At 35.4% G+C, this 23,385-nt stretch overlaps 1 protein-coding gene and 1 long non-coding RNA gene across 5 annotated transcripts in view; one reads left to right on the top strand and one right to left on the bottom strand.

Annotated features, from left to right (window-relative positions):
- EPHA7 (EPH receptor A7) overlaps window positions 1–23,385 on the bottom strand; it is a 142,251-nt gene that overhangs the window by 14,181 nt on the left and 104,685 nt on the right. The window contains exons 6-10 of one of the 2 annotated variants that reach the window (XM_010707612.3): window positions 16,253–16,377; window positions 11,308–11,476; window positions 5,809–5,917; window positions 5,119–5,174; window positions 1,173–1,286 (exon numbers count right to left, since the gene is read on the bottom strand). In XM_010707612.3, the coding sequence (XP_010705914.1) occupies window positions 1,173–1,286; window positions 5,119–5,174; window positions 5,809–5,917; window positions 11,308–11,476; window positions 16,253–16,377 (573 nt within the window). Of the gene's footprint in view, window positions 1–1,172; window positions 1,299–5,118; window positions 5,175–5,808; window positions 5,918–11,307; window positions 11,477–16,252; window positions 16,378–23,385 lie in introns of both variants that reach the window. The other variant, XM_010707611.3, reaches the window with a different exon arrangement.
- On the top strand, window positions 1,311–5,881 carry LOC109366196. Of its 3 annotated transcripts, none has more exons than XR_002112342.2 (5): window positions 1,311–1,634; window positions 1,726–1,839; window positions 2,775–2,850; window positions 4,708–4,778; window positions 5,795–5,881. It is a non-coding gene; the product is annotated as an uncharacterized LOC109366196 (long non-coding RNA). The 3 variants fall into 3 exon arrangements; XR_002112344.2 differs by having other exon boundaries at window positions 1,312–1,461; XR_004158966.1 differs by lacking the exon at window positions 1,726–1,839 and having other exon boundaries at window positions 1,316–1,461.

The raw sequence follows: 23,385 nt of genomic DNA, 5'->3' as shown, positions 1-23,385 counted from the left end.
TGTATACTGCATATTTATTAGAAGAGATGTTGCCATTCTAGCATCACAGAAAATTAGTAGGGATTCTTATGCTCTTAGTCATCTGAAACAGTAATTTTCTCAAGCAGTGTTGTTAATTACGATGGTACAAGTCCTTGATAAAGACATGATTCAACAAGAGTGAGGTTACTTTAAAAATGTGTTGTGATTTCTAAGCGTAAAGATTTTTCTGCTAAAAAAGCTTATTTTAGAGATCTTTATTATTCTCTTTTAAAATAATACTGCAGTATGTAATTTACTGTCATGCCAAACTACAGGGTGATTTTAAAAGTATTTTACTAATACTTTTATAAAACAACAGGAAAGCAAAATAACATTTCCTCCAGGAATCCCAAGTATTTGATATTTTTCTTACCCACAGAAATTTAATTTCACTACATAGAGTAGTGCAATAAAAATGTCACGTACCTTATTAATGGAAACAAATGAAACTGCTTTTTTAGAGCATGAACACCATGACTTAAGTAGGTGGTAGACAGTTCAAGAGGAAGAAAAGCAATGTAATGCTGGTGCAATTACAATCAGTCACAAGAAGTTAAACAATAACTTTTTGTCTTCATAAAATATCAAAAAGAAAAATGGCAGAACAGAAAACAGCCTTAGGGAAGATTTTGTTCTACAGAAACTAGACCTTCCTAGTCTGCATGTAAGATTTTGTGCTGCAGCCAGTTTTCCTTACTAACATAAAGAAAAAATGAGAGGCCAAAAAACCGTTTTGCAATAGAAAAGCAAGCAGAATTTGCAATCATGCCTAACCCATTCATTCTGGCAGTAAATAATAAAAGCAAAATCACTTCCCCCCCAAAAAAATGCATACTAAGCAGTAGATATAGAAATTAAAAACTCACAGCCCTTCAATGTCAAACAAAATCTTCATATACTTATTACATATACTTATACATATACTAATTCTACATATACTTATATCCTTTTTTGTGTCCTTTTTAGCTTTTTGTTTCCCTGTTTGTTGTTACATTTTAGAAGCAAGTGTAGTTTCACTGTTCTTAACCACTTTGGTGAATGCAAAAAGTTCTTCTGTAGAGGAGGTATAATTATTTGCCTGTCATTATGATATATGAGTTTCCATCCTGGCTAAATGGAACAGTTGAATAAGGAAGCCACGACAGCCTTACCTGCACCAATCACACGCTCAATTTTAATACAAGAGGCATCTAGCTCCTTGGCGAATTGATGGACAGCTCTATTTGGGTCCTCGTAGGTTTCAGGGTCAATGTAGGTTTTGGTGCCTGGAAATTTAACTGTAATGATGTAAGAAAGCATGACTGTGATGAAGCAAAGGCACTTATTATGCAGCCAGCCCAGGAATTTCATTATGCAGAGTGCTTCTTGGAAGAATGAGCCTGCTTCCACAGTGCCTGAGTCAGCTGCTCTGAGAGGCAACTTTAGTTTTAGGCATCATCTGTAAGCACGCTGACACAAGTGCACAATCCCAGCTTTAAAAATGACTAACATTAGCATTTTCACCTACACCTCCGAGTGAAAGAATAAACATTAAATAACAGTCAGTGGAACAAAATACAAGACCTGAGTGGGAGTAGAAGTAAAGTGAGGTGGGGGAGGAGGGAATAAAGGAGGTGAAGCTTTCTTTTCTGTGTAAAGACAGCTTACCCTCTTTTCCCAGATTGAGTAAACAACATTTCTTTACGTTATCTCTTTCTTCTACAGGGATTTGAAAAGCTCCTCTACCTACTTCAATTTGTTTAAACCACTGAATGTATTTTCAGATTCCAGCAGTAGCCAAGTTAAATTATTCACACCTCTTAGAATTTTTATCCTTAGGTATGTGTCTTACACTACAATATGAACATAAGAAACACTTATAATCAATGTGTAAATACACAGGAAGGGAAAACAGATGCTGTGGAACAATTACCTCTCCCAACTACCTAAGTGAATAAAATGTAGCACCTGGGTTCTACTCCTTCATTTTCCAATACAGCTTTTAGTGTAACTTAGGCAGCATAGTGCTCTGGCCAGCAAGCAGTGTTTCCCTTTTCCTGCTGATGCAAGAAAATTATTTGCTCTTCTTTTGAAAGCAGAAACTTCTGGTGAAAGTAGAGCAACCTGAAAATCTATTAACCAAGCAATTTTTATGAAATTAATTTGACTCTCAAGGATTACAGTTCTGGGTTTTAATTAAATCAGCAAATTAAAACTCAATATGGAAAAGCAATAATGTTCCAGTGCTAAATGATGTACTGATATACATGAATTGGATCAAAAGTCAATACATAACAAAAATAATTTATAGTTGCTTTGTAATCTCTTAATTGATCATAAAATATTTTAAATATCAAGATATATTGAAAAATGGCTTACTAATCACATTTTTACGTGTCAGATTGCGTGATTGATGAAAACATAAAATTAAAAACTTGTATGAAGAAAAAGCTAAAGTAATTGACTGAGGAATCTAATGAATTTGCATATAGAAATTTTATTCAAGATTTTGCCCAGATGTTATTGCTCGTGATATTATGTACTCAAATGTTCTTTCAATTGTATTGACAATACCACAGATTTTTAAAAATATATTTATTAAAACCAAAAAAGACCACAGAAAAGGAGAATAAATCAATAGATTAAACTCCTATAATAACGCTTTCGGGCAAGGAGATGGAGAATGAGCCATTCTCATTGTATTTTTGATAAGAGGCCTGGATTGGAGGTAACCTTGTGAATCTCAAATGGTCCTCTGATGGTTCTTTATTCAGGTTGTCATAAAACATTTTGACAGAATACCAACGTGAAATAGTGCTGGCATGGATTTGAAGACACTGTTAGCAGAAGGTAGGAGGAAGCAAAATATAAATTTGAATTGCTTGAGTAAATTCCTCCACTGTTTTTAGTCTTTAAATGTAGCACTTGGGCCACAGAAAATTCAGGGGGATAGAAATAAAAGATAGGATATTCTACTGAAAGCACTACTTTAAAATTTGTTATAAAAATAGTTTTGTGTTAAATGTTTGTTGTAAGTTAAGCTTTTGAAAATCCAGTGTGATATCTCTACATATAAGAAGGTTGCCTCGAGGTCCTTGAGAAGAATGACGTCACAGTTCTGAATTCTGTTCACAGCTCTATGAACCAGCTGGTTACCAAAGCACAGCGTTCCATCTTCTTCTGCTTATGAGTATCAAACAAAATTAAACACTAGGCTGTCAATCAATAGATGATGAAAAGCTATATTGGTAAAAAATGACTTACATTTGGCGCTATTATTTTTAAAAAGATTGCGTATGCTAACTGTCCTGACTGATTTTCCGGATAACCAGATTTCTCCAAAGTGAAATAAGAGAAATAAAGATTTCTCACAATTTCTAGATCAACTATTAAATGTTAAGTAGCAGCTTTCGTGTTAATTTGCTTACACTTCCACTCAAACAAATAACATAATAGATAATTGAAATGAGGCGAGGGATTATTTAGCTAGCATCTTTCCTTTGTTTATATGCTCAAATACAAGAATACATAGTCGATCTTTTCCTTCAGAACATAATGGGGATTTAAAAAGTGAAAGCAGTAGCTCTTCTGAAGATGTGAAAAGCTTATAGTGCATCTGTGAGAGGCAAATTTCAAAACCATTGCTTCTAGAATAGAAACATTTAAGTTATATCAGATCTTCGATGAACTCTTTAAAATCAGCTGTTCTGCAAATGCACTTTGTAAATAAGTCTTATCCCATTATTATTTTCCACCTTTCTTGTACAGATTATAAACTGATTGATAAAAGCTGCAATGTTGTCACTGCTTGGTTTAATACTCACTGCATTTAAATGAAATGATTTAGGTAGCAGCACATCCATACTCACAGATTCCATTTGATCTGATTCTGTCCAGGTAGAAAGGTGAAATAAACCGTGATCTGATTTTCAATGGATATTTGGCTAGAGCTACTGCTTTAGAGTTATGCACTGAGAAGATACTATAGATTTTTGACTAGTGGCTACTTCTTTCTCCGTCATCACATTCCAATAGTAGGTCATGATTTCAATAAATATAAAACCAGATAAACCTTACTGTTTTCATAAAAACAAAATCAGATGGATTTAACTACTGTTAAACTACAGCTGGTAGACAACAAAGGCTACATACAGCACAGTAGGACTACATGGCATTGTCTACCAGTATAAAAACTGGAAACCCAGGCTTTTTTGGTGGGTAGGGGATCAGGTCAGAAATTGCATATGGTTTAATTCTGTGTTTTTGCAATTTGAACACACAAAATCATTTTGTAACTTAGTTTAACTGTGTAGTTCCTGAGTTAATGGCTAATTCTAAAACTATTTCAAATATTTTTCTATTTATTATGTCAAAATGACAATAAAACTGAAATGAGAAAGGGCTAACATGTAAAAGTTTTTAAAATAATTTTCTGATACAACTGAAAATATTCTTTTTTAACTGCACTAGCCCTTTTCTCATCCTACCTTTTCTATTGTCATTAAGGAAGATTTATTTTATTATTTTATTGAATTTTCCCGGAGTTCTAGCGTAAATTCAGATTTCAGTTAAAATTCTGAAAAGAGAGACTTTGCTATTATTTGCTAGGGAAGTGATTTTAGAACAATAGTGAAACATCTAATCTTTCTTTTCCTGATAAATAATTTAAGGACATTGTTAAAAACATTGATACTATTGCATTTGCAGTTTTTGGAAACAGCTTTTGGGAAATGATGGAGACAGTGACAGCCACTTTCTTAATCTGAAGTTTACTTAAGGTAAAAATCATATAGTAACTTAGCCGAAGACCTCTCAAATATTGCATCTCAGAGTGATCATTAGGACAGTATGAAGCATATTCAAAGCAACCCATCAAAAAATGCTGAATGAAAAAAATGGTTTATCATATGCATGTACAAAAATAAAATTATATGAGCAATGCTGACTTAAATCAGCATTCTTTTTCTGTAGGTCACATTTTTATAGTGTTTAACTTGCTATTTACATAGCATTTTTGAATTTCTTTGAACTTTGCAATTCACAGAACGCTATTTTAGTATTGCCTACAGTAATGCAGTTGGGAATTTTTGAAAGGGACAAAAAAAGCAGAACACTTACAATGAAAGTAAAGCTCTTCATCCCCTTCTTGATCAGCTTTGCTATAGCCACAATGCCTGAAAGGAAAGATGTCAGTTTTACTGGTAAATAATGATTTACTTCCTCACATCTGAAGTCCTGACAACATCAGTTCTTTGGGCTGGGATTTTCAGGCCATGAGCACCTAACTCCTGTAGGCCCTTTGAAAGCTTGAGCTATAATTCTCTTGACAGCAGAGGTTTAAATAAATCATGAACAGTTGTAATCAAAAGGCTTTTGTATCAAATACTAGTTGGGACAGGTCCTAAAGAACCTTGTTCTTGTGAAAAGCTTCTATGGATAAAACAGAGGATTAAAGAACTTGAAAGTAGAACACTACTTTACATGAGGGTATTCTTAACCTTACTGTGCCTCTTTTTCTTGAATGCAAAGTCATTTAAAGGCTGATCAGATAAAGTGTCAGGCTTCTCTGTGTGAGAGAAACTAAACAGAAAGGAATTTTCATGAGTACAAGTAAAGAATGTGGTAAGGGTTCCTTTTACAGCACATTCACATCAGACTGAAAGAACATCTTGATTTAAGAGTGTCTTGGATAAACTGTATAATTGATAACGAGATTTAAACAAAAAATGTCCTTACTATCCACGAGTTCCATTTCAGATTTGCAAATTACCATCTTAGATGTTCTTATGCCTAGGTAAAGTGCAATACCTTCTCCCGATGATGAATCCAAACACCATGAAGACCAGAATGATGGTTCCTGCCACAGCGACTACAGCTATGATAATAACAGGATTCTGTTCACTGGAAACAGCGGTGGCTGCAAACAGGGCAAAGAGCAGAGATTATCTTAAAATTATTCCCTGCAAAAAAGCTGCAAAAATTAAATCGACCTTAATGAATTGCAGATGATTAGTTTACTTTTTTAGTTGCCCAAGACTCTTAAATTGATTAAGTTAAATAAAGAAAGGCCTCTATCAGAAACTCATCTCTGATCATCAACAGGAAATAAAAAGGGGTTATGCTGGAATTGCTCAAAGTGGTACAACTATTTCCCAAAACTCATCACCAACCATTTCAGTTTGCTGAAAGCCAGCATCAACTCTCCTACTGCTGCATTTTGTTCTGCTTTGCTCGGTGACTAACTCCTTCCTAAAAGAGAACAAGACATCCCTGAAAAAGGAGACAGCAGGAGAATGAATGCTGAAGAGCTCCACTTCTAGCCTCTAAAACTGGTTGAAATGACTTTGATGATAATCCTAAGAAGCGGTATCCTAAGTATAATAAGAATTTTTAAGATGAAAGATTATCTATTACCACAGACTTCTTAGCATATTTCTTTCTTATTACTATTAATCACCATAAATTGTTATTATCACTTAAAATTTGTTTCTGTTAGCAATGAAAAAGTGTTTCCACAAACACAAAATGGAATTCTCCATGCTTCAGAGATTTTACATGCTAAAATATCCACACACTATTGCTCTTTTTATTCAGTTATGCCAGTGTTATTAATAAATGCAAATATATGCATGTCACATTAATTTAAACTGAGGGTGTAAATACATAGCCTGAGATACCTCAAAGTTTGTTAAATACTGTACTTGCCACTCATCTAATGAGGGTGGACCTACACTCGGCTGCATTAAATGAGTACAACTCTACTGAACATTATGGAGCTATGCTGATTTGTAACAGTGAGTATCTGGCCTGGTCCAAGAGGCTGAGAATAAAGGAGGAGGCACCAGGCAGTGATAATGAGGTAGGGACTGTGAAAGTGTGAGTCATTTGGAAGCAGCAGAAAGGTGTAAAAAAAAAATAAAAATACTCTCAGCTGATTAACTAAACTGTAGATGGTATGTTAATACAGCTAATTGATTAAGTCATGGTAGTGCTAACTAAAGACAACGATCTTATGAATTTCACAGAATCTTGCTCTTGCAGTTTTCAGGTTCCCATAGAAACAAATACACTAGTCCTTTCCTTACTCTGTCTTAGGAGAAGTAAACCAATCAACATGATTTATTTTGTCACTGATCTGTGCTACATGCTTCCCCCCTAAAATAACAATCCTCCTGTTCTGTTAAACAGTGTAGAACAGCACCTCTGTGTCAAGATGAAATTTTCTTCTCCCCTAGTTTTATTTCCTAAAGAAACTTTATAATTTCTCAATGTTCTACATGATGCAGGCGAGGATTATCTCATTATTCATATTGGGCCTTAACTGAAAAGAACAAACGTTTATTTTTGAGTTGAGTATAACCTCCTGAGATCCTCAGGTCAGCAAGGTGCTACCAAAGGCCTGCACATATCCCATCTGTGCAATGTTTAGGAAATTAGTGTACTCTTGTACAGGAGTGTATGGGCGCAAATAATACAATTCAGTTCCTGTGTAACACTGACTGCCCATCAAATGACACAGCCTTAAACACAGGTATGTTGAGTTTATGCAAAATTTCCTAAAACTTTACCATTTCTTCTTAGAAATCCTCTGGAAAACTTACTTGGAAGTGAAAACGTAGCCATCTTGTCACAATGGCTAGTGTGCGAAGTTGTATCCATCTAACAGTTTGGAATAACACCCACTCGAACTTGTCACCTAATCTAGCAGCCAAGTTGAGTGCATAGAGGTTGACATATGTGAGTGGGTTGCTCTGCATAACTGCCTCAAGATGTTGGATACCAGCACATTCTGGAGGCAAGCCAAGGATGTTATTTGGGCTCTACAAAATGTTGGGGGCAGAGTAAACTGTCCAATTGGTAAGATAGGTGGGATGTAGTGCATGATGTACTTTTACATATTTGAAAAAAAAAACCTCTGGTTGTGGGCACGGTCTGGTGAGAATATAGTGACAGCAGTCTGAGACATCTGCCTCTGTTCATGTATTGTATCTGTGCTGCTTCTCCTGTTTGTGTTATGAACTCATGCTGTTACTTGGCTTACACGCAATTCAGATTCCAACTTCTGGAATGTGGTCTGACAGAAATAAAGATGTAAGAGTGCTGTAGAGAAAAGATTTTGGAGTGCAGATGGCATGGCTGCCATCCACTGGTGTTGCCACAGTGGTGGTGGCAGGAAAACATCAGCAAGACAGAGAAGTCTGTCCTTGTCTCCAGTTAAGCTGTGCTCAGTCTTAGAAGGCAAGAGAGGGAGCAACTACAAGTGAAATCTGACATTGCAATATCTGCTAATCCAAAGGAATGAGGCAGTTCTTACTTTAAAGAAGTTAAGGCTACCTTCTAAGTATATGGTTGAAGGGATGGGGAATGTACACCCAAATATCCTGGAGGATTTAAAAGAGGAGATTAATTGTAAAAGCTGTACTGCACCTCTAGCAACATTTTTTTCACGCAGGCAACCTGAAATGTATGAGCTACAGAAAATACTTGATGAAGTGAACATGAAAACTTCAACAATAAAGTGATTTAAGGTATCTTTCAAGTAATTCAGTGGATCAAAAGATAAAATTACCACTTAAGTGACATTCTTTGGATCTGCATTTTTTTCCTTTGGGACTTTTCTCTAATAAACAGCAGAAGTTCCAAGAACAAAATATACTGATTCAGGTACTTTGTTCTGAGACATATATAGTACAGAACATAAATACACTACCTTCATAAAGCATTTTTGCTTTATAATTTTGCTTTTTTTTTAAAGATAAGCATGTATATGTAGTCCAATGTATACAATATGTATGAATACAGGTATTAAATATGTATATTTTGCATATAAGGTTATATGACGTAGATTGTTTCTCAAATACTGAGAAGTGGCCATGCAGTTTTGATTACAATACAAAAATCTGTTAAATCGACTGCACCAATCAAGAGGTGCAAAACAACTGAAATATCAGGTGAAATTGAGTATGTGACAGGGCTAGCTAACTGTGCTGGTTGAGTACTATCACTATATATATTCTTGAAATAATCAGATAGTTTTAAAAGCCACATTCAGAAAGTCACTGGAATAAGTAGAAAACAGTGCCTCTTAACTGTAGCGTAACATGGGTTTACTGCTCACTTGTACAGTGCAGTATATTTCATAAAAATGATTCACTAATGTTCTTCTTATGAAATGCTAATGCATGCCCAATTTTATTAACCTGCCAGATCTGATAAAAATACAAATAAAATATGAGAAACAAAGACTCTTATTTGCATGAGAATTCTAAAATAACTTGTTAAGTATGCTATCTTTTTACCTAACATTTTAATTATTTCTGAAAATTATATATGGAACATTGAAGTTGCTTATCATTGATGGGAACTGCATCCTTTACTCTCCTCTCAAGAATATTGAAAATATGCCACTTTTGAAATTTTCTTTTGTGAAAGCACATGACATGGAATGTCAAAAAACAAAGCTAGCCTGTGAGAAGAGAAAAAATCTAGTGTGCATACTGGCCAAGTATGTCACTGATTTGTATGTATCTTTTCATCACCTGGACTGAGAAAAGGTGTACATGATGCAAAAGGGTCAGATTTATTCTAGGATTTTCTACTCTTCCATAAGTTAATCAAACTTCAGTCAAGGCACTAGATTTCTTTAAGGCTTATCTCAGAAATGATCTTTGTTCATCTTAGTGGCTACTAGTCTGCTTACATGCAGTAGGAAAATACTCATGTCATTAACGAAATTTTGGGGAAACATTTTGGTCTAATAATTTTAAGCAACTGTGGTTAATTAGTAGAAATCTATGGCAGATTGCAAAAACCTTTAAATATTTTTTTATTTTCCCAGAAATTTACTCAGATATGAAATTACTTCTGTCTGTAACTCAGGATATTGTTGCTTGTATCTCAGAGATTTCACTGAATCTGACTGCCTATGTAAAGCAGAACTCTACAGATAAAAAGCCTTCTATCAGACAGAGCTAATAACATTGGTCATAATATTTTATTGCTACCATTATGATAATTACTATTTCAATTAAGTCTATCAGGTGTGTGCTATTACTTCTTATTGATAATTTTCACATCCTGCGTGGAAACAAGATTAAGATCCAAGTACTGTTTTTTAAATATACCCACAAATTCTTCAGGCGACACCTGGCTGCAGTTAAATAAGATGCAATTGTGTGTATCTGCATAAAGCACAGAGCAGAGCTGGTATCTGTAGCTTTTGAACCTGTAGGCTATGTATTTTCAGCTCCAAACTAGGCTGAGCTGCTAGAAAGGTCAACCTGAAGCAAATGACTCAAACCCAAATGACCAAATTTTTCTGCCAGGGATATGGGCAGCTCCCATCAGCTGGCTCACGGCTACCACCTCTCAGTGGTACAAAAGTTTCCTCCTGAAGATTCAAAATGTGGAAGTATGCATGCACATACATAATGAGTCGTGAAAAATGTGTCAGTGAAATTTCTAGACAAACAAGCGTATGTGATTGGTTTCAGCATCAAGAAAGTGCAAGCTCTCCCAAAATATCTCACTGCTGAGTTGTCACAGACAGAATCTCTGGTGTACTGTATGAGCAAGTTCATGCTCCAGGTTTATACTTTCCTTTGTGAGGATTTAAGGAGACTGGTTTTTTCTTTACACAGCTTATTGCTTATTACAAGAAAGAATCCAGAGAAATCCAATGTCTTTGAGACCTTTATTTCTTTACTAAATATAAGTGAAACTGAGCTCAGAAGATAGTAAGAACAGACATATATCTGAAAAAAGACAATCACATATGTAAACAAAACTGTGTAAAAGTTTGTTTTTGTTTGTTTTCTTTTTTTCCTAGGAAATGACACAGAAAAATATGTCCTGGGGAAGCCTCAATGGATTGAATCTGTTCTTCCTTTCTCTCCTCAGTTACTGAAGAATCTAGCAGAATTGCTCAGCTCGTATAACCTCTTGTGAGAAGGGAATATATGTGTGCTCAAATAAAAAAAAAGAAAAAAAATTCATTTTCTCTGCATCAGAGAAGAAGAACCCAATGTTACAAATATAATGGCTATTTATAAGAGTTTATATTATAATATAATACAATTATATTATAATATTTATAAATATTAGAATACTGTAGTTCTATGGTAAAATAACTAATTGAAGTTCATCCTTCAAAATACAATGACAAAATCCACTCACAGAATTTTTTTTTCTTCTGATCTTAATAACATTGCCTATGACTCTTTAATTTTTTGCTCTACTTACTACTTCTGAAATGCTTCACTTGTTACTTAATGAAAATGCAAATTTCCCATAGATCCAAATGTTTACCTGTGGCTTCTTCTAGTGTGGCAACATCCAGTCTGGGGCTATAATTTCCATAACCAGCAGCAGTAAAAGCACGAATCTGGAAAACATATACTGTTCCTGGCTTTAGGTTATTAATAGAAGCTGAAGTGGACTTGGTTTTTACTGTTGAATAGGTTCTCTCCCTTTGATCCTGGAAACAATCAGACAAAAGATTTAAATGACATTTACAGGTCAGATTTTATCATGGTTACACATCAGCAACTGACAGCCAGCCTGGGTAGTTTATTTCAATTTGTTGAATGTTTTTTTTTTCCCATCATAAAAAATAAAGCATACTCTGTGGAGTATTACAAAATACTGCCATTGCAATGACGAGGTCGAAGTGTAACATAAAATTCAAATGGGATGCTCATGTTGTTACTCATAAAAATCCAGACATAAAACAATTGCTTCTTTGGCTCGGATTACATTTTGTGAAATTATGATGGTAAAATAGCTTGAACGCAGTTTTCCAGAGGGACCTGTAGAGTTTAAACAGTTCAAGGACAGGGAAATCTGTTACTGTACGGTCAGAACACATTCTGTTCCTAACTTCCAACACTTCTAAAAAATTATAATAGGACTAATGTTTACCCGGATGGATTTTGCATCAAGATCTTAGGTCTCTGAGTAGAAATTTTCAATTTTTTCTCTAGGTGTTCTCACGTTCTGACTCTATGGCATCAAGAAGAATCCGGGGAGAGAAGCTCAGTATGACACTTTCAAAATACAAAGCTGTAATATTACAAGTCCTATGAGTAACTGCTCACTTTCAAATGCGATAAAAACTGTATCAAAGATATTTATTATATTCAAAAAGTTACAGAATCATAAAATCATTAACGTTGGAGAAGTCCGTTCACCTACCACTAATGTTGTCCACTAAACTATATTCCTTAGTACCATATCTACACATTTCTTGAACACTTCCAGGGCCAGTGACTCAACCACTGCCCTCGGCAGCACATTGCAGGTCTGACCACCCTTTCAGGGAAGTTTTTCGTAATATCCAACCTGAACCTCTCCTCATGCAACTTGAGGCCATTTCATCTAGTCCTATCACTAGTTACACAAGAGGAGACCAACCCCCAGCTCACTACAACCTCCCTTCAGGTAGTTATAGCAATAAAGTCTCCCCTGAGCTGCCTCTTCTCCAGACTAAACAATCCCAGTTCCCTTGGCTGCTCCTCATAAGACCTGTGCTCCAGATCTCTCACCAGCTTCATTGCTCTTCTCTGGACACACTATGGCCTCCATGTCTTTCTTGCACTAAGGGGCACAAAAGTGAACACATTACTCAAGATGCAGTCTCACCAGAACTGAGTAGGGGATTTATCACTTCCCTGCTCCTCCCAGCAACGCTACTTCTCATACAAGCCAGGATGCCATTGGCTTTCTCAGCCACCTGGGCACACTGCTGGATCATGTTCAGCTGAGCATCAGCCAACACCTGCAAGTCCTTTTCCTCTGCAGAGTCTTCCAGCCACTCTGCCCTAAGCCTGTAGCACTGACTGAGGTTGTTTGGCTGAAGTGCAGGACCCAGAACTTGGTTTGTTGAACTTCATCCCCTTGGCCTCAGCCCAGCAATCCAGCCTCTCCAGATCCCTCTGTAGGGCCTTCCTACCCTCAGGCAGATCAATCCTTCCTCTCAGCTTGGTGTCATCTGAAAATGTACTGAGTGTGCATTCAATCCCCTCATCCAGGTCATCAATAAAGATATTAAACAGGGTGGGCCCCAATACCGACCCCTGGGGAACACCACTCGTCTCCAGCTGGCTTTAACTCCATTCATTACCACTCTCTGGGCCCAGCCATCCAGCCTGTTCTTTAACCAGCAAAGAGTGTATCTGTCTAGGCAAGGGCTGTCAGCTTCTCTAGAATACTGAGAGAGATAGCATCAAAAGATTTGCTGAAGTCAACAGCTTTTCCCTCATCTACCAGGTGGCTGGCTCACTTGATCATAGAAAGAGATGAGGTTGGTCAAGCAGAACCTGCCTTTCATGAACCTATGCTGGTTGAGTCTGATCCTGTGGCTGTCCTGCATATGCTGTGAGGCCTCACTCAAGACAACCTATTCCATAACCTTCCCTGGCATCGAGGTCAGGCTGACCAGCCTGTAGTTCTTTAGATTCTCCTTATGACCCTTTCTGTAGATGAGAGTCTTCATCACATTCATGGGATTCATCACATTTAATGATCGAGATTATCTTTCAGAACAGATAAGTGCAGCTCTGTTGATTTTCAGTGGCAAAAGCAACCCTGACTTGAAGGGCAGAAGAGATGAGCTAACCAAGCATCTGGATGCACCACATGACCGGAGAAGAATGAGCTTTATAAGGCAGTGCTAATGAGACAGATACAGAGGGAAGGAATAAATCTGTAACTCATTTCAATTTGTCAGCTAAGAAATGATGGAGAACTTTCCCCTTTACAGTCAACAAAGCAGCAAAGGCTTCTACTGAAATACTGGATTCAACACAACATATATGATTTCTTTTCAGAGATTCACTAATGGCTTCTCTTGGGCCTCGCTCTCTCAGTCACTTGCACAAGCCCATCAACTCAGCTCGCAACAATTTTTCATATCTTCTCCAAGAAAATTTAAATCATCTGTAAGTGTGGACCATGGTGGAATGTATGTTGATATGTGAGAAAAGAACAGGAATGCTTGAGAGAGGAGAATCGAGCATAATAAGACTGTAAATACTCATACAGATTCACAACAGTAAGCCACAGTGGAATTTCAGAGTTTTGGGTTTGAACCACAAATGAGCCTTATTTGCAGTTCTTGAATTAAAAAAAAAAATAAATAAACCAAGTAAAGGCAAAGAAGTAAAAATAACCTGAGCTAGAAACATCACAGGACTGGCTTACTTGGGAGATTTCAGGCATTATCCACTCCGGCTGTAGCCAGGAGGATGAGAGGTGAAAAAAAACCACTTACCAGAACATTTCAGAACCACAAAAAATGTTTGATTTAATTTGGCCTTAAAAGTAGCTGAAAATGTCCAGATCTTGATTTTTTTGTTTGTTTGTTTGTGGGATTTTTTATTTTTATTTTTTTTGGGGGGGGGAGGGGGCTGGTTGGCTTAACACAATAATGGAACAAGAAAACCTGCCTTTCTAATTCTGAGCAAAAAGCTTATGATTCAAACTGATCTGCACTGTTTTGAAACAAAAGCAAGTCATTAAGCATTTTTTTAATAGACTCACTGAATTAAAGGTTTAAATTCAGTATGTCTGTGACTAGCTGAAGGATCAGGTTCTTACTCTCTTTTCTTAATTTCACTGCAATAAATAGAATACTGGCAAGTTTCCTTCACTTACAAGAAAAAATAACTGCAATTCCTGTCTTGGCAAATACAGGAAATTGGCAATGAATTTCTCCTGTTTGTTTAAAGTAGAATTAACATGTGGGAATAATAAACAGTACATTCTAGTAGTTATCATATGAGAAAAATATAATATCTTGGGCAATTTTTTGTTTAATTTATTTTAACAGACCAGGAGCTATTGTGGATACAAAGCCAAGCAAAATCATATATATATATTTTTTTCCTGTTTGCAGAGAGAACAGTTTTGCTTTTGGCAAATATGTGTCTTTTTTTTCATTCTATTTTGTTAGTGTATAGACTTCTTTTGTGTGAATGTTTGAGGGAAAAAAATTACTTGCCAAAATGAGTAAAATTCCTTTCACAGAAATGTTCAGCTAACATGAAATATCTGCTAAGTTTTGTTACAAAAGTCATCAAAGTGAACAACTAAAACTGGAAATTAACATCAACAAATAACCAATTTATTCCCTTCTCAGTTCATATAGATATCTATTGGTAAGAATATTTCTGTAATTAAGCACTGTGACACTTGATTTTATATCCATTCTGTTCTGAATTTATCTGACTGCATGTTAGCTAGCAAGTTGACATACTTTTGCTGATATAGAGATACTACTACCTTGTTTGTAGAGATGAAATATCTTCACAAGTGATCACAAAGGAGCTCCTTTGTTCATTTCCTTGAATTTTTTTTTAAATATTCTTTTTTCCCCTTCCCAGAATGCTATATAAAAACTAGGAATATGCTATTTGCTACAGTAAATCAGATGAGCCACACTTAGATCACTTCCTATGACAAGCATATAGCTGCACAACTTGCCTTTACCCCATTTTCATGTACCTTACAGCTGCATGTGGCCCTGCTTATATGCTTGTCAGATTTTTTTTATTCTGGAGTACGTCAAGGCTATCAAGAATGAAGGCCTAGACGTGCTGAAATGAATGGCAAAACTCTGACAGACATCAATAAGATTGCAATTTCAGTCTAACAGAAACAGAGATCACTTCATCTATTATTGAGAAGCAGCCCTCTGCACCAAGAGAAGGAGTAAAAAACAAATCTCTTGTTCATGGGTCTTTTTAAAAGGACAAATAAGGAATATTTATCAGCTGAAACTATAAGAAGTGTAAAAGTTTTCAGACACTAAGTCTAAGCTGTTCAACTTAAAATGTAATAGCAAATGCACTCAAGGATTGTATTTGATGTCTCATCTCAAGACTGGAATCACAGTGACACAGAAGGAAATAAAAAAGCTTTAAAGACAATGTAAGGAAGAATGGAAAACAACAATTCTCATGGTAAAATATCCACAGTCCAATTTAGCAGTGGGAAAATTGTAGGAAAAAAAAAAGGACTGATTTTGAGCAGATAGTTCACTTTTATTGTACTAAAATACAATATATGTGACATAAACTAGCAATAATATTTGCAGGGAAGCACTACTTATTAAAAGTGAGCACAATCACTGTGACTTTGAAGAGATAGGGTAGTTGATAACATGGTTATGGTTACAACATTGTTCAACAATTTAGTGAGGTAACATGCTGCAAACAGTACATCGTTGTACATTACAGATAATCTATGCACTTACTTTCTCATAATACTTGATTTCATATTCAGTAATGACTCCATTGGGATGTTCTGGTTCCTGCCAGGAAAGCTCCACGCTCCTCTGCAGCACTCTCTCTTTCATTACTCCACTGACTTGTGAGGGAGCTGTTTGGACAAGATGCGTCAATAAATAATGAGGAAATTTGTTGGATGCCTAAAATCACATGTCATTACTGACCCACCCCATGCTGAGCCACTTTTATTAAGGTAAAAGAAAGCACCTTTTCATAGCTCACAATTCAAAGCTAATGAATATTCAAGCAGTATCCTACTACTGTTCATAAACTTAGAATGGAAATCAAATTAAAGTGCAAATAGCAAAAAAGTGGCATTATTGAAGTTAGTGCAAAACTGAAATTGAAGAGATAGGAATAATAATTAGGTAAATGAATTCTAATTAAGACAATAGATAGATTTTTAGATTGACTTATGATAAGAATCTAAATATTTATTGCATTTGTTTCAACAGTACTTATAAAAAGAAAAATAATCTGTTAGAAACAAAACTACATATTTTAGGCTGACTTCATGTAGTTGATACCAATGCTGCTTAACAAATAACCTGCCAAACTATCTGATTACAGCATGATTTAGAGATGAAAACAACTTTGTTAAGAGACTTCTGCATTTATTCAAACCTTCCCAGAACGTTCTCTCTTTAGAGCTGAAGTTTCTGGTATGTAATGAAAGTCTGAGGCAATTTAAGAAGCAGATCTTATGAAATAAAGGGTCACTATATTCCTCTTCCTCACTGCACACAGTCACACACACACACATACAGAGTTTCCTAATAAACAACGCTCACAATCAGGTGTCATTTGAAATTTCTGAAAAACAATCTACAACCATTAAATGGCTATTGAATTTCATTTAACGATAGTTATTAACTAGTATAGTATGAGTGACTGAAAAAGTAACTTTCTTGACCAGCTTATCTCCTGCTTAATAAAAAAGAAAGGCTGTGGAGTTACTGCTGATGGGTACTTCCAAAGAAATCCTAGCATCCTACTTTTCCACAAACATACATGCTGCATACAGGAATGTGCGCACAGAATTCCTGTAAAATCATAGCTCTTTAAAAAATAGCTATAGCACTATAACTATGTAGAACTTGGCCTTGTTCCTGTTCAATTTATTGGAAATAATTAAATTATTATTTAATTTATCATTTTAAATAATTAAAAAGGGTGTAACACTAATCAGATGAAAGAGAGATAAAGAGAGAAGCTGATTCTCCTCTCCTTTATTCAAAAACAAGGTGACAATTGCATTTATAGGAAAATGATATTATTTGGAGACTAGATTCAGAAGACAGGAAAGTAAGCAAAAATAAGATATACATTTATTTATGTATCCTTCAATATTGAATTTATAATTTTTAACAAACATAATGAAAATTTAAATTTTTTCTTTTTCCTATGGGAAAAAAACAGAAACAACTTTATTTCAGAACTGTATACAATGCTTTCACTATGTAAAATTATTACCATTGATTTCATACGGATACAAATTCTGTTACAGAACAAGGATACTTTGCTGTAACAAGTAGGCAAACTACATTTTTTCTTTTACCATACATCTCAAAATTTAATTCCAATAATTCCCATTAAAATATCCTCATTTTGCTTCATTTAAAGAACACACGAAGAAAATATGAAGAATGCACAGTCCTCTAGCATTAAAACAAAAACTTAAAGTAAGAATCTTTAACGCACAACTAATATGATAATTCTCTAGGAAACTTAAAATTGGATTTCCAGTTTCATATTTTAATTCTGTTTCTGGCTCTTTTTATTATAACATGCATAGTCACAGAGGTTTTAAAATTAAATTTATTTACATTTCACTAGAGGCTCCAAGAGTCCATAAAAATTAAGAATAGAAGCCATGCATGATAATTTTCATTATAAACTATTATGCCATGTATTCAATATAATCAAAGTTGAAGACCTCTTAATGTAGGCTGCCAAACTAATAAAATCATAAAATTGTGTCATGCAAACACCATGGGCTGATAAAGCTTTCCAGAGTCAGGATCTATCACTCCTTGAATACTCTTTCTAAAAGCTTAGAATATTTTCACCCTCTAATTAGAGTACATACATTCTTTTTGTAGCTAAGAGAGTGGAATGTGGAATGTAGAAAACTTATTTACTCTATCATCTAATTTCTGTACAGTATTTAACTAGCTGTCTTCTTTGTCTCAATAAGTAGCACAACAGTTCAGCTGAATTTCAAGAGAGGTCATTATGTTTCATGTATAATGTATCACATACAGATAAATGTTTTTGGACTGTTAATTTTACTTTTTACTAAATTTACTTTTTAGATGTTCAAAATTGTTAATGTTCATACTTCTAATGAAACAACTTTATATTATCTATGTCACTAGAAATTGTTCTCAACATTCACTGCTTTTTGTTTTAGCTTATCCAATTTTTTTCATTCCGATGGTCAGAGCATTCATTTTTTCTAAGCATTCGAGTAAAATGAACTCACTTCCTCTGGCATTAGTTAATTTTGGAGATGTAGGAAGGGAACGGCAATGTGAGGAAGGTGAAACAGAGAAGAGGAAAGATGTTGATAGGGGAAGGGAAATATAAAAGATTCCCACTTAACATCTGAACAAAGCATATCTCAGTCATATTCCATTCTTAAGGAATTTACATGCAAAAGAAAATCTCAGTGAATTATTAGCCATGCAAGCCAGTATGCGAAGTCTTAAATAAATGAGCTGTGTTTCCTGATTATTAATATTCTTTTCATTCAAGCATGATCAGATTAAAAGTTTTTTGTTTGTATCTTTTTCCTTTTATTTTTTTTTAGCCAAAAATATTCTGCTATATTTCAGCAGTAGAAGAATCTATAATAAAGCAGAATAGAGAGCCCAGCCCTGCAGGCTGAATATGTTGGCAATTTTGACCTTGAGTCTATGCGTTTGTGAGGCTCTGAAAATAATAATATTGTATATAAGACCAATATTGCAAGATATTCCTAAAATGTAGTATGTTATCTGAACTTATTTTGTTTCCTACTTTGAGCCTCAACAGTTGTTGGGGGAAGACAAGATACACCAGCCTATTGCTATTGGAAGAAAACCTTAGTGAACCATAGCAACCACATAAGCCAATTAATCAATGGTACAGGCTAGACATAGATGCTGCCTTTATCCTGCCTTTTTTGTTACACTTCTTAATGAGAGCTTAATGAGAGTGTATAGGTCAGAAGCACTTTGTTCTTTATTCTAATATAATCATTTCTACTGAATCTCTAACAAAGTTGTTCACGATGAAGACACAACTAAGTACACGGTCCAGAGTAACTTGGACTGTGTGCACAATCCTTAATGTACCTTTTCAGGTTACAAAGAAGCATCATTTGTCTCGATCATTATTTCCATAATATATTACACCTGGGGATACAGGCTGTTCAAAACATCATCTGCTATCAACTTTCTTTCTGATATACTTCATCTCCTCTTTTTCTCCTTCCTGCTGACACAACATCCAATGCATCAAACACACACAGCCTCTCAGGGCTAATAGTAGATGTACCTACACATGCTGCATAACGAAGTACTTCGTGAATGACAGGCCCTCAGCACATTCATTCACCTTTTCTAAATGCTTCAAATATACCATTCAGCAAAAGGAAAAATTGATTTTTCACCAGGTTTCAACATCACAGCCACAGAGAAATATAACTCTGCTGGGCTTTACTGATAAAGCCTTCAAGTTATATAGATTTCAAGCTCATCATCATTTCCAGATCAAGTTATTGAAAAAGTTAAAACGGAGGTGTCAAAAAGAGCAGGATATTCCAAGAAAATATTGTGTTCCAGAGAGAATTTTGCATCTGGTAGACTGATGTGTTATATTCATACTGCTAAACCAAGCATATGGTACAGTATTAATATCTGCAAATATTCACATGTAGAAAACTGCAGTGATTGTTTTGGAAGACAATGATTTTAGTCCAGAGTTCTGCAAAAATATTAAATCATAATATTGCTCATGCTTTAGCTCTATTCTTAGCTATTCTCTGCTTCTCATGCTTGATGTTTCCCTTTATCTGCAGTATACTTTCCAAAACACACAGATAGATACAAAATTAAGTCTTTTGTCACTTTGTATTACATATATATATATATATATATATATATAAAGCATAAAATGCTGAAACAAAACAATATAAACTGAAAAATGAAAACACACGAAGCTGGACTTTCACACATAAGCAAGGTTAGGTATTATGTGCCAATTTCTAGCACAAAATCAGCCCTAACACTGTTTTCAAGAAAAAGAGTAGTCAGCAAAAGAAACCTACTCAGCTATTTCTCTGAGATTTCTGCAGTTCTGCATCATGAATGTGTCTCAACTTCATCTGGCAGCATCAGTCATGGAAACTTTTCATCTCGTACCTTTTTTAAGCTCTCTCTAGAAATAGCATTTCTGAGTGGTTAGTAGCTCATGACTATAAAACAAACTATTTACAACTCCCCAGGAATACAAGTTTAAATTCTGCAGTCTCACGTTATGTAGAAAGTTTCCCAAATGAAGGTGAGGAAACGCTCCCAGTGCAGAATAAGAGCACAGGTTAATAAATGTAACCAAACCTAAATTTGCATCTCCAGTTTCCTGATTTGCTATAGAAAGAGTGAATGAGCTATCACCCTTCCTTTTATCTTTCTTTACTCTGTAATAGCAGTCATGTACTTACAACAACCTAATCTTCATCTGGTACTTGCTGAAATCAACAGTAGCACTCACACACTCTCATAGCACAGGACCCTTGCAGCAGCACTACCAAAGGATTAAAACTCTTGGCTGTTGGCCTCTTCCGTTTTCAGATCTGGAAGAGGTGTGGCAATTATTTAAAAACACTAGCTTTTCACACAGTAAGAAAGATATCAAATTTTTTATCCCTGTAAAACTTTATCAAGATACACTTTACATTCCATGAAGCGTTAATACTGGTCTCCTGCAACGGCTTTCTGCAGCAACCGAGTGAGTGCTTTGAGTGTGTTGACTGAAGAGGTCTTTGCTAAGAGAAGCAGATCATGGAAAGTCAGACATATCAGCATTCTAAATGTTATAAGATAATCTACTACTTCTTTGTATAATGTCGTCGTTGTCTCCTTTCTGGACAGAAATCTTTAAGCAACATGGTTTCATTGACTGTCAACAGTTTTTAACTGTGTCTGGCACCTGGACTCTACAGACAACAAACACAAAATGAATCCTTTAATATATATGAAAATAGTAGTATGAAAATAGTAGCATAGAACTGGTGGCTCTTAAATGGCTGTCCAGGAAGAGAATACAAAGCTCTCTATCCCTGCACTACCATTATACAAAGGGCGCCCTTCTGCACTAATTTGCTCTCAAGGGAACGAGTGTTAAATGAAGGCAGAACTTGGCCTTCCACCATGCTCTAGTTTGTTCTGGGGGAAAATCTAGGCATTAAGATTGCCAAAATTGATCAGTAAGATCTGTAGACAAAAAGATTATACACCTTGAGGAATGGCTGCACTTGCTGTCAGAGACCTGGGGCCAGCACGGAGCATCACACTGGGATTTGTGCTGGTCTGAAGCACAGTGCCTCGGGACACATGCCCTCACTCTTTTCCAAAGAGCAACACAGATGTCATCTGAAATAAAACCTTGACAATGGTTTGCAGGTACTGGGCAAATTTTAAGGCTTCTCTCTTATTTATTATTTATTCTCTCTTTATTCTGCTTCCCATAAACTGGCAAAAAATTTGCATGAATGAAAAAATATTCACACATCTCAAAGCATGGCAACATGTTAGTGCTACTCAAGCCATGAGTAGCTATAGTGGTCCCTTAAATGCTCGAGAAAATTTTCCTACATTAATCTTCATGTTTACACTAATATGTAAAATAATTTTCATATTATTTTGTAGTATAATTCATGCAAAAAAAAACCCTCACAAATAGAAAATAGTATGATAATTCTTAAGCTGAGCATTATTAAACAGATAAATAGAAATTTATAAGAGTTTCTTTTTTCATAAAGTGTATTTCTCTGCCCTCAGTTAAATCTCCACATGACAAAGCAGCCCATGATAAAAGGTTATTGAGTACCACTGTATTATGCCATTAGTACCTATTGCTTTGGATCAATGACAGAGAAATTCCCCACTGTGTTTATAAGCTGCAGCATTCAAAAAGAGACCCAAATAAATCAGATATTTTACACTAACAATGTCCTACAGAGAAGCCATTTTAACTTCCTCTGACACACTTTACTTTCCAGCTCATAAATATAACACAGTGTGCACACAATGTTCTGTAAACCATGAGGCACACACGACTCTGAGCTCCTGGAGATGTCACGGTAGCAAGCAATGTACTCAAGTAATACTTGACTGCATTACTCCATTACCTTTTTTTTATTATTTTTTTAAATAATCTGAATACTTCTGCAAATAAATTACTGAGGAAAAGGAATAATAGTATTAGCAAAGTTCTAAGAAAACTGTAATTATCCAGCATGTAGTGGTAACTTACTAAGTACATTTACTGATTTGTTTAAAATAGATAACTTTCTGGTAAATTCTTAATCAACCTCAAAATTTGCCAGCTTGATCAGTTTTATATACTATCTCCTTTGGCAAAATCTGGAGAAGGGAAATCAATAAAAAGAACTTACCAGAAAGAAAGAGATGAAACAATTCAGAAAGATCAGAGTTGACAGTTTGTCTATCATGTTGTTATTTTTTTCTACTAAGAGTCTGTGTCTAGACCCGTTCTATGAACTCCCCTGTTTCTTTTGCTTGACATTTGGTACAAATATTATTGTCATATCTGTATCCCATTTCTTCCCAAACTGGCGACTTGGGCATCAATCAGTGCTGAACGGATGCTGAGTTGCGTAACAAGTGACAACGTCGACTCCCAAGGTATCCACAACTCTTGTTTTGTGAATAAGTTTTGACATGTCAGGCACAAACCTGATTCTTACAAATGTGTTAGAGTAACAAAACAGCCTTACAAATAAGAGAGAAGGGCTTTTGTTCTCTTGCAGCACTTGTTTTCCTTTGCAGAAGAAATATTTCTATGTTAATTAGATTTTTCTTTTGTCTTGCCT

Source organism: Meleagris gallopavo, chromosome 2, assembly GCF_000146605.3.
Source record: "Meleagris gallopavo isolate NT-WF06-2002-E0010 breed Aviagen turkey brand Nicholas breeding stock chromosome 2, Turkey_5.1, whole genome shotgun sequence".
In the NCBI taxonomy this organism is placed as follows: domain Eukaryota; kingdom Metazoa; phylum Chordata; class Aves; order Galliformes; family Phasianidae; genus Meleagris; species Meleagris gallopavo.
The sequence above is the reverse complement of the archived record's forward strand: the minus strand, read 5'-3'. Positions and strand labels throughout refer to the sequence as shown.